Here is an 11,777-nt window from a genome sequence, read left to right on the forward strand (position 1 = left end):
AGAAGTAGAACAGAGAAGAAGTGGAGTATGAAAATTGTTAAATCTGAATATTGTATTTCCAGGAGTGAGACGCCGGTTCGTCTTGGAGAATGGCTGGAAGTACGTGTGTCGAGAACAGGTCGTCTAGCTTCGCTAGAAGTCGAAGACGATCCACCTCAGGAGATCCTGGCACCAGGAGCATTCACGCAGTTGTCCCTGCCCTTGAATCTTTATCTGGGAGGTGCGCCGACCCCGGACATGTATTCACCGAAAATGAAAACAACAGCTAGTTTCATTGGATGCATACAGACGGTTATACTGAATGGTAGAGAAGTAAGTTGAATTGAAAAGAAAATAAAGCACTGATTTTAGGATACCGTAGAAAATTTTCATTGGTCTTCTGTATGCCGCTGATGAAGGATTTATGCATAAATCAAAATTCTGTTCTCTCGTCGGCTATATGACTACCGGCATTACCATGCAGCACTACTTGATGAAGGTAATTCATTGCACGTTCTCTGAACAGGTTGGCATCCTGGCTGAAGCTCTTGGTGGGGTGAACGTTGGAAATTGTGGACATGCCTGCGAAGCTAGACCTTGCGGTGATGCGGAATGTCGTCCTCTTAGAGAGAGATTCACCTGTCGCTGTCGTCCTGGAGTGCCACACCCTTGTCCAGCGCCGGATTACACTTCATTAACACCCTCACCACCAAGACCAGATCCATCTGCACCGGCTAGATATGAAAAATCCGTACCCAGCTTCTCGGGTAGCGAGAGTTATCTACACTACAGTGATGCAGATACCATGAAGAGGTGAATAGACGGAGCACTACTTAACCATCGCTAGGTTCACGTAGTACCAGTTTTCTGAAGGAGGACTATTGAAGATCGATGCGAAATATCTGCTTTTCAGAATAATAAGCTACCGAGTGGACATCAACATGCGATTCAGGGCGAGCAGCAGTAGCGGCTTACTCCTTTGGAGCGGAAGGCAACCTGATCCCCAGGAGCAGAGGGATGCCAACGATGATTTCCTTGCTCTCGGCTTAGATCAGGGCTATCTCACTTTGGCCTATAATCTAGGCTCTGGAGAAGCCGTTCTCAGATACAATCTCACGAGATTAGACGACGATCTTTGGCATCGCGTCAGAGCTGTTAGGTGAGCTTATCTTATGAGATTGTTGTTATGTAATGACAGAAACGCGATTGAGCTGTGGCATTTATTATTGTATAGGTAAGATAGCTTTTTCATTCGAAATCTCTCTTACTCGATTATTTGTACCCTCGAATCTTGATCCTTTTATTTTCACCTCTCGTAGAAACGGAGCCCTCTTCTTGTTTATTAATTTCTATAACTCTAAAACATATCTAGTACCGTATACGAATACATTTACTGAGGACTAGTTATTATGATCCTTGACCGGGAACCTTAATTATAGACTCTAATTGATCATTGAGTTTACTCTGGTATTCTCTTGTTCAAGTATGCCTTGAAGCGTAGCTACCCTTTTAAAAGTATTATTATTCTTAAAGACTATTCCTTTTCCTTTTCTGTATTAAGGAAGGAAATGGCAACACAAATGTATACTTAAACGAAAAAGCCTCTAATAAATTACCTCCTTTCTCTTTCTCTCTCATATTTCGTTCTGTCTTTCTCAAGCTCTGTAGACACTACCTAATCCACCATTCTTACTTAAATATTTATCAGATTACATTGCTTGGACCATCCTCAACAATATTTAACGTGAACCAATTCAGCTCAAAAGATGCTGTACAATACCACCGACCTTGTTGTACGTTAATTCCTACTTAAGTTGAAGACTATTATTATAACTTATTTGAAATACCTTGCAAGACACTCATTAATAATACTTCATAATTCTATAGCCGTTCGATATATTTAAAAAAATATATATAAAATCGTAAACAGGATCATTTTTAAAAGAAATTTCTTCCTTTGTGGAATTTTCACCTCTACTGCACAAGGGAGATGAACGTGAGAGCTAAATGAGTAAACGGCAAAGAAAATGAGAAATGAGTGATCAGAAAGAGAATGAAGAATCCCAAAGCTTTTTCGGTATAAAGTAAATACAGTTTTATAATATTTTTATTGTCCCACAGAAACAAGCAGTGGGCTTCGCTCGTGGTTGATAGCGGTACAGGAGTCTCAGCATCTTCTCCTGGACAGTTGAGACAACTTAATACCGATACGGGTCTCTACGTTGGTAAGTTTAAAGTTTATGTATAGTAAAAGTATTTTGAAAAGTCATGGTAATGGGCATTGTGGCCATATTCCAACTTCCACGATTCTGCTCGGACTTCATTAAAATTTACAAAAGAGCAACGGCCTGAGGTGGCACTTGGAATGAGTTTAAGACGTAGATATATCGAAGTTGTATCGCTTCGGTTTCGTTTAACTTGAATTTTTTAATTTAAGGTGGTGCACCGGACATCGTAAGGACAACGGGAGGAAGGTATATAAAGGGCATCGTAGGCTGCATCAGCGATCTGGTATTGGACTCCGACTATTCAGTGGCGCTGCTGTCGCCGGAACAGGCAACTAACACTCACTCCTGCATTCCCTGAGTGTTTCAGAATATGCAATAGGAGGCCGGATATCACGCGAAGTTAGGATATGAAAATTAATGAATAAAAAATAAAAGTTGAAGTGTGAATTCCGTTGGAAATCGAGGAACGGAGAGCGGCCATTTTATGGAATTACGAACTTCTCCGTACCGGTCGGCGTGTTCGGATTACACTTAATCATGACGTCGACATGGCCGACGAATCATATTTTGTACAGACTCTTACGAAGTGAGGAGTTTTTAAAAGGTAGTGAATTTCTCTACCCTCGAGGATAGATCGACTGTCGGATTCTAGTCAGCTTCTTGTAAATATTAAAATAATTGATACACCGATCTATCCGCCTTGATAGGCTTTCTTCCGTGGCAACTTCCATGTTGTTATTGTCGATTTTATCTGTAATCTTTCTCTTGGTTGTCAGCTCTGATAATTTTTACTGCTATTTATTAACGGCTTTCGGAATAACAGATATTTGCATTAATTACTTTACCTACGTAATTTTATATCACTCCTTATTTTATTGATTGCATAATTGTGTGTAGATATGTGACTTAACGCCTCCTATTTGTAACAACGCTGTCATTCGAATTTGACCTTTAACCGGGAAATTGATGTCTCGGAAAGCCGAAATATTTTTTAATAAAAATATTCGTCATATAATTGCAGGAGTGCACTGCAATGAAATCGTTTATTCGATACTCACACGTGGTGCGAATAACGTGCACTTGTAATATTGTATGGTTGTTTACATCATGTAACGCGTGCGTATGAATGAGAGCTGTCGTTGAAAAGGAACGCGAAGAAAAAAAAAACGAGCTTGTGTATTCTATGGTACGTTCTCTGTGTGTACATATAAATATATTATTTATTATTCTAAGTAAGTTGCCATGGTAGAAATCATTTGGTCGGTGGTGATCGTCTCCGGGCAAATATTACGTAGGAGACACATCGTCTACGAGATGACGGCTTTTGGCCTAAGGAAACAGATTAATAGAGAAGAAACCCCTCCGCGTCAATTTTGTATCGCCACTTCCGACCGGAAAAAGAGAGAAACCCGTTATAAAATTCAAACAGCAAATGTCGCACCTTTATATTCGTATTGCACAATACGAGTCGGTATTCACGTCCGGGCACATCGCAATTTTTACCAGTGAAGTTATATGTACTTATCTGCCACTTTTATATGTAACGTAAAATTTTTCACGATTTTTTAGAGAGCAATTGATCGAATTCACATGCTTACGTATATGGCTTAAATACATCCACGCACTCTTATTTTTTAGACGGGGTTGATTACAATGGCAACTACTTGTTAAAGGGGAGAAAACCTTGCAAAGATAAACAAATAATTTCGTGTCGCTCTGCGCGAAGTAAAGAAATTTCATATGGAGACGGATAAAAACTGGACCAAAAATCAAAATAATTTTTTTTTTCATTATTTATTTTACGTATTAAGGGCACGAATAATAGTGCAAGTCCAATTGAATTGGCTGGGAGTAAAAAGTTTTGATCAAAAAGTTGACACCTGTTTGTACAGTCTGTCGCTCGATATCGTTTATTTATAGCAATAATAGAGTGAATTGGGCTTCTCGATAATTATTACACATTATCTGGATAGTCAATCCCACTTTCAGGAAAGCACGTCTACGCTTTCATTAGGAAATTAATTAGCAATTGTATTACGAACGTAATGGGACGATAGAATATTCATATTTATCATGAAAAATTCTCAGTGAACGAGAATAAAAAATAATGTTCTCCGTGTCCGATCGAATGATCTTTGGCCCAGTTTGGTCAAAATAATTTTTCAAGAATTATTACCGGTCGGACGAATTCCAGGTCAATACGTATACACGCCATATCCAATAAAAAGAAAAAACGGTGAAGAATAAAAAGAATATGTAACGAATAGATTAATGACGTAACGATTTGTCGACTTTATCGAGAGAATTCTATAACGGTCGACCCCTTGACACAGTAACACATCATAGAAGCAATCGGCTATAGTCAATTTTGTACAAGCGTTATTTTCTTGAAACTATATATATAAATACATATTAATGAAAAAGAGGTAAATGGTAATTAACGTAGAGATTAAAATATGATAAATAAATTATTCGGTATTGTTAGTGATGTAAGTCACACTCGGTAACTTCGTTAGCCTATTTTCACAGCACCTTCAGTTTTATTTAAAATCTATTTACGTGCTTATCAAGTAAATTTTTCATTTGAAATGTATGTACGCTTAATTCACAAAGAACGTAAATTATCATTACTTATTATATCAGAGTATCGTTACGAACATTGTTTTTATTCAAAATCTCAGCTTGCAACTTGGATACTAATTGAATGACTTATTCTAGATCCATATATGTACCGTGAGAAATATAATATGGACATAATAAGAACAGTACACGAGGAATTAAAATAAAACAAAGAAAACTGATAATTTCTTCTTTCAATAGTTTCTCATTTTTTTAATACTAATTCTGAGTGCAGTGAACGTCGTCTCGCGTCTGGCTGAATATTTGAATGTCGTAGAGAGCAATACAAAAATATTATAACTACAGCTTTTCGAGAAGAAGAAAAGAAAAAAAATAAATCTCCCTCCTACGGTCGTTGTAACCATTTACATTGATTTACGTCATGCGAATGTACAGTTTCACAGAGAAAAAGAACTATACATTTAGATAAATATATATATAAATACCTATAAATATTTACAGAGAGAGAGAGAGAGAGAGAGAAGAACAAGAGAGAAAAGAATGAAAGCGAGTATGTGGACCGTCAAACTGAATATATTCTTTTGACAATGTCCAAGAGAAATCGTACGTAAACACTGTCCGGTGTAAAATAATATAAATGTACCTATACGATACTAGCAATACACGACCGTGCGTCTGATTTAAACCGCATACTTATAATTTTGTATCCTAACTGATATATTCGTTTATCCCTTTTTATATATGAAATCATTACTTTTCAATACCGATACTTGAGAGTAGCTAATGCCACGAAAGTCGACTACACTGTTCACGAATAATATGCTCCGTTCCCTTTCCTCATGGAATTGCAGTGCCATGCGAGTTTATATAAAAATTGTATCATCCAAAGGACTGGCTACAGATTATACAAGCTCTAATTATAATTACTATGTGTACGTGTGAGTTTATGTATGCATTGTATGCACTCGTTCAAATACAATTGATCGATCACTGATTAATTGATGACGATGGTAATTCGATTAGATTTTTTCTTTATTCTGTCGCCAGTAATGAAAATCTATGCAAGGTTGATCGTCCGATTGTTTCAGGGGATGTATTCATCCTCTTTTTTTATTCTCAATCCTCCCTAATAATTTAACGCTTAAATTTATTTTACCCATTAGTATTGAATCCCTCTGGACTCGAAGCACTTCTCTTGATGAGAAAGAATTTCAATCAGGAGATAGTAAAATTGTGAGCGTATCGATATCACTTGCTCGGTAATTGGATGGAAGATTTAATGCAGAATGTAATGAGCAGTATATAATAAGGCTGATAAGGATGATAAATATGTCGTGATGTATGGTACTTAAACTTAACACAGTCTCCTAACTATCATCTCACACACAGTCAGGAGGCACGAGGTAAAAGCAAGGAAAAAGTAATATATTGAGGAAAGCAGGAAAAAATCATACATATTAAGTATATAATAGGTAATAAATATATTATTATGGGATACTATAATTAATATATGATGCTACATTAACTATTTCTATTATGTCCATCTGCAAAGTCTATTACAAGAGTCTAAGCTACCCGACCGAGATATGTATATCCAAAGTCCTTATATATTATCATATAAGTTGGTTAAATAATAGTGAAACATAACTCGATTGGAATTTTTTTCTTTGATTCACACGCTTATAGTCGCGTGTAGTTTTATCGTTAAAACGGATCAAAACGAGCGTCCTATACGTCACTTCAACTTTTCGTTGTGTCATGGATCAGGCAATAGAATTTAATTATGTAAGTTCTTTAAATAATTAAGATGAACTCAAGAGCATTGCCATAAGTTCATTATTCACGTAGGGAACGTGTCTTCTATGTTTGTACATGAAATTTATGCCCAAAAGCCATGATGGCGTCTTTACTTCCGTGGCGCCTTAAAGAAGTGAAACTGCGAGACGAGGAGAAAAACCGTGAAGAGAAAACTTAAAACTGTCTTTTCGTTATGTCAGATTTTACCTTCGTTAAGGATGCTGACGTAATTATAAACTCACTATCACATGGAATTCTTTGTGAAATTATATGTATGTTCGTACACCCAGCGGTATAATTCCATATGGACTATCGTTGGTCCGCGAGATCAGTGTTTTTCAAGGGGTCTCCTGCTTTATGGATTATAACGTAAAAAAGTCCCTTTGTTGTGACATTGATGTCGCGTACCGACTAAATGAGCAAGTGTGTGTTGTTTCAACCCACGTTGTCAAAAGCATCAATAAAGATGAAATTTTGTAAAGCAGGAAAAGATTTTTTTTTATTATTTGTTAATTTCTTTTGATGCGTTAGTAGTGGGGACCGACAGGAATGCGAGAAGGACCGAAGCACCGACGTAACGAGCTCGCACTTTTTGCAATTCTTCATGTATCCCTTGCTGCCTAAGAATCTTTCAGGTATTATTGAAAATGACTCAGCGCCTCCAATCGTTGATATACGGAACTAAAATTTGACAAATTTATTGGAGAAATCGGCATTCGGAAGCGCCCTCTATCTGATATACGGAACTAAAATTTGAAAGATTTTCTGGGAAAATCATATGGAAAAATACTACACTTAACGTCTCTACACGTATGAGATATACTCATTACAAAGTACAATTACAATCAAGTTAACGTATACTTAACATTACCAAAGTGTCAAAGCATAAGGGAAAAGGAGGAGAAAAAGGAGAAGGATGCTGTTAGGACGGAGGAGAGTAAGAGAGAGAACTCATTCATACTCTGGGATATTGGCAGAGGGCAAAAGAATATCAAGGTGTATAAGTGTTTAAAGATATTTTATTCGACAAACGCATTCATGATACAGTATACAAAGTACAGATGTGCGTATATAGCCTGCGAAAGATTAGTAATAACAATGCCATTAGATATATATTTTAAATATTTCACTGCAATATAATATACGTGTGGTATGTTTATATGCGCTACTACTTTGGACTTTTCCTTTTCCAAAGGACTTTTTAACAAGCTAGGAGAAGAAAGATGGAGACATGGGAAAGAATAGGAAACTTAAAAAATAGAGTAGAAACGTTTGGTGATAGCATGGAAGATGTTGTTGAAGGGAAAAGAAGGAAGATTGTCAAAAAGAAAGTGTGAAGAAGAGAGATGGTAAGGACTGAGGAAACAAGGAAACGGACTACCCCGCACGACCTCCCCGCCGGCACATAGGATCGTCTCTACCCACACGAGTGCTCGAGGGTCAACGACATATTGGAGCGTTTTTAGCAAAGCGAACAAATTATACTAAATACGCGAGAGCTAGACACTCTGATTAGATTCACTATACGAAAGACCATGGCCGTAGATACCCTAAGGGGGCTCAAGGCCCTCGTCGGGAGACCCATAAGGTCCTGTTGCGGCCACAACTTGGGCCCGACCCACTGAGCAAGCTCAGCGGATGAGGCGGAAGGGCAACCCCCGACACCATGGTCTTTACGTGTAGCTACTCTAACAGGGTGACTACCCTTGTATGACTACTCGAATGAATATGCTCGACCAGACCAAAGGAATAGGACAAGCAAGACAAGGACAATGGAAAGTGAGAGGGAACAGAGTGAAACGAGAAGATAGAATAAAGAAGTTAAAAAGTAGAAAAGTAAGGAATAGGGGTATAAAAGTAGAGAAGAAATAAGGTAAGAGATAAATGAGAAAGTAAAGAAGAAATAAATACGGAAGAACAAAAAGGTTGGAAATGGATATAAAGGGTGTTTCCAAGAGACCAGTATAAGAGACCGGCTCGTGGAAGAATGAGCGCTCCGAGTCCGGACACTGCCTCAAACGCTCCCCCCACTCTTCGCCTGCTCCGACTCGCCGAATTCTGCGCGACGAATTTGCGCGCACACAATTTTGGACAACTTCCAGTACTTCTAAATATGCTTGACTAGAATTTCCAATTTCTAAGTGTTAATATTTTACTTTATTGATTTAATTAATTATTTTAATGCTCCAAACACTTAATTTATTAATATTTCAATTTGAACGCAATTTATTTTCGATATTGTACAACTTCACTAAAATTTGTTTCTATTCCGTATATTCTGCGAGATTTTGATTTAGCATACTTCTCAAGAACTATTGAGAAAGCCTGTTGATGAAACATTTTTCAAAAATTGAGGTGCTATACGGGTTTCCAGGTGGCACCGCACTTTCTTAAAAATGTCTTAAAAATGTTTCAACAATAGGCTATTTCAATAGTTCCTGAGAAGTTCTATAGTTCCCGGTCTCGTTCTAAGGGTTGCTTTGGTGAGTTTCGGTGAGTAGCGGAGAACCTCTGCCCGCCAAGCTACACGTTCGTGTTCACGTTTAGCTCGGCTACGACGGGATTCGCATTGTCGACGGAGGCGATGATCATAAAATCCTGCTCCCGGACTCGATGCTACTATTTAGCGCCATGTTTTTAGTATCACCTAAAACCGTAGCATTGTGCATCTTCCTACTCGTCTCTGTAAAGGACATGTGCTTGACATACGGGTCAGAACACGGTCTTACATACAGGCACATACAGATCTTGCAACTTCCATGGAGGGGGTAGTCTTCTTAAAGAGGCATCTTTCATTTCGCCTCATGACCACAAGAGGCGTTGCGATCAAGCGATCCGTTCCTATTTCTCTCTCCCACAGCCGATTGTAAAGTGAGATAGATAAGAGGTCACTCGATCACAGCGACGCTTGTGACTAAAAGTTAAAATGCACCCGGCTTCTTTAAGACGACTACCCCTACCGCTGAAAATTTGGCGAGTTGCAAGACCTGTATGTAAGACCGTTGAGTGTAGATAGGTATAGAGGTGCGGAGGACGTGGTGGGGGTATGTCAAGCATATACTATAGTAAAATTTTAGTTCCAATCCCGGCGGGTAGATGGCGCCCCGAAAATCCCAAGCTACTTGTGGCGCTGCGTATGAGTGGGAATTTGTACTAAAAGAGACTGTAGCGCGCACGCGCAAATTGTTTGCAAGAAACAAGCACCATTTGTTCCGAGTGACATTAATAACACAAGAAACATGATTTGACCGGCGTGAAGCGCTTCAACCTCTTTAATACCTTGTATTTAAAAAAAAAATCATAATGTCCAGAAGAAGAAAAAAAAACTTCCGACGAAGAGTCTCGAACCACACATTTCTAGCCTCCTAACCCAATGCCTTGCCTATCGACCAGCATCATGTACTTTATTATTAATGTCACTCGGAGCAAATGGTGCTTGTTTCTTGCAAACAATTTGCGCGTGTGCGCTACAGTCTCTTTTAGTACAAATCCCCACTCATACGCAGCGCCACAAGATAGCTTGGGATTTTCGGGGCGCCATCTACCCGCCGGGATTGGAACTAAAATTTTACTATAGTATATGCTTGACATACCCCCACCACGTCCTCCGCACCTCTATACCTATCTACACTCAACGGTCAGAGTGAGAGTGTCCATCCCTGACCAATCTACATGCTATTACAAATATTTTGTACCGCCAAAATTTGTATTGAAATGTCTGACATTAAAACTGTCATTGCGCTATTATGCAAACATTTAGATACAGCTGCTAATGTTGCGCTTAAACCAGAACATTTCAGACTATCTAAATTTGACAAAAAATCAGATGACACTGTGAGTTTTAGTGAAATTATTGTTTTCTAAGTTTTAACTTGCATTTTATTCATTTTTAATTGTTTTTCCAGGTCAGAGCGTTATGGAATGCATTATATACCTTGAGTTGTTACGCTTTGGATGAAGATCAGGAAAATGTCAAATTCGGTTTGTTTTCATTTCTTCGTAGTATGAAATTTTGTTTGTTCTATGTATTATTTGTTCACGAATTTCTTTTGCAAATGTCATCTTAGATATTTGTATTGCAGATAAATTTACAACAGTGAAATTAAACTTTGCTTACTTACAATACACTGCAGTAAACTTTTATTCCCTGCTTCCATCGGATGACTGCAGTTCTAGAGAACTAATCTTGGCCTTTGCTTGGCTGCTTGGAGCTCACAGCGTTTTGAAAGACATAGTTAGAAAGAAAATTGCTAGCAGTAACTTAGGGAGAGAATATTCTTCTGTTGATATATCAGAAGTAAGTACACGACTGATTAAACCAAAGTATATTTCTTAAGATACCAATTACACCAATGCAATTTTTTTCAGCAGGATGTTTCTGAAAGTGAACACTTACCATCTTTAAATGCCCAAATAAATAATATTATGCACATCAGTGGTAAAATAAATCACAATATGAAAGGAATCACAGAACTAGTCAATGAAAAAATTAAGTTGACTGCAAAAGTCCATGCAACCAGCATAAATGCAAGTGGTTTACCACATTTAAGTGTGTCGGAAATGGCATTAACAAAGCGATTGTCTGTACAGAATAAGGACACCCCATTAAAAGATGAACAAATATTGCACGAATTACATAATTTAGCAGTAATGCTTGATACGCATGCAAAATGGAATAAAAAAAAACATATATTCTTTGATTGGATGGTTAGGTTCAAGTCATAAATATTTGCATACATTTTTTTTCTATAACTAACATAGGAGCGTGATTACAAAATAAAATTTCATAACAAAGTAATTTAAATATAAAAATTCTTTCAGATAACTGTAATTGATGAGCATAAGAAATGTAGAGCCAGTGAATTCACACAGGACAATCAAAATGAATTAATAAAATTTATTTGTTTGCTACGTCAATTAACAAAGTGCAATTTGCGAAATCTAAAACGTACAAGTATTTCAACCAAGAAATCAAATATCGATTGGCAATATGCTTCTCGTTATTTACGAACTATGCATAACGCTACAGAAACTGAAGATTGGATGTTAGAAACAAAAGCACATTTAGAACAGACAGAAACTGAACTGGAAGAAAAGAAGAAAATATTGACGAATCAATTAAACGAACTGTTAAGTGCTATTCCAAATTGTATTGAAGCATAATCGATTAAACATTCATAAAAATAGAAATAA

At 37.5% G+C, this 11,777-nt stretch overlaps 2 protein-coding genes across 5 annotated transcripts in view; both read left to right on the forward strand.

The window, feature by feature from the left end:
* LOC107273488 (pikachurin) overlaps positions 1-7,068 on the forward strand; it is a gene marked incomplete at its 5' end in the record, with an annotated part of 43,974 nt that extends 36,906 nt beyond the window's left edge. Inside the window, 5 exon segments of the mRNA XM_015751746.1 lie at positions 63-312; positions 506-792; positions 893-1,138; positions 2,101-2,204; positions 2,417-7,068. Coding sequence (XP_015607232.1) covers positions 63-312; positions 506-792; positions 893-1,138; positions 2,101-2,204; positions 2,417-2,565 — 1,036 coding nt within the window.
* A 2,976-nt stretch (positions 7,069-10,044) lies between these two features.
* Positions 10,045-11,777, forward strand: LOC107273484 (tubulin epsilon and delta complex protein 1). 4 transcript variants are annotated; one of them, XM_025090836.1, is made up of 5 exons: positions 10,045-10,418; positions 10,490-10,565; positions 10,652-10,881; positions 10,953-11,111; positions 11,406-11,777. In XM_025090836.1, the coding sequence occupies exons 1-5, from the start codon at positions 10,257-10,259 to the stop codon at positions 11,745-11,747; spliced, it is 969 nt and encodes a 322-aa protein (XP_024946604.1). In that variant the 5' UTR covers positions 10,045-10,256; the 3' UTR covers positions 11,748-11,777. The 4 variants fall into 4 exon arrangements, with proteins under 4 accessions (XP_024946604.1, XP_024946602.1, XP_024946603.1 ...); XM_025090834.1 differs by having other exon boundaries at positions 10,173-10,418; positions 10,953-11,291; XM_025090835.1 differs by having other exon boundaries at positions 10,179-10,418; positions 10,956-11,291.

The sequence above is a fragment of the Cephus cinctus genome, unplaced genomic scaffold (assembly GCF_000341935.2).
Source record: "Cephus cinctus unplaced genomic scaffold, Ccin1 Ccin1_scaffold1623, whole genome shotgun sequence".
Lineage (NCBI taxonomy): Eukaryota > Metazoa > Arthropoda > Insecta > Hymenoptera > Cephidae > Cephus > Cephus cinctus.

Excerpts from the sequence above, each read along its gene's own strand:
- LOC107273484 (XM_025090834.1), top strand. The coding sequence starts at position 10,257 with ATGCTATTACAAATATTTTGTACCGCCAAAATTTGTATTGAAATGTCT. Across the intron at positions 10,566-10,651 it reads TCAGGAAAATGTCAAATTCG|ATATTTGTATTGCAGATAAA; the intron begins GTTTGTTTTCAT and ends ATGTCATCTTAG. Across the intron at positions 11,292-11,405 it reads ATATATTCTTTGATTGGATG|ATAACTGTAATTGATGAGCA; the intron begins GTTAGGTTCAAG and ends AAATTCTTTCAG.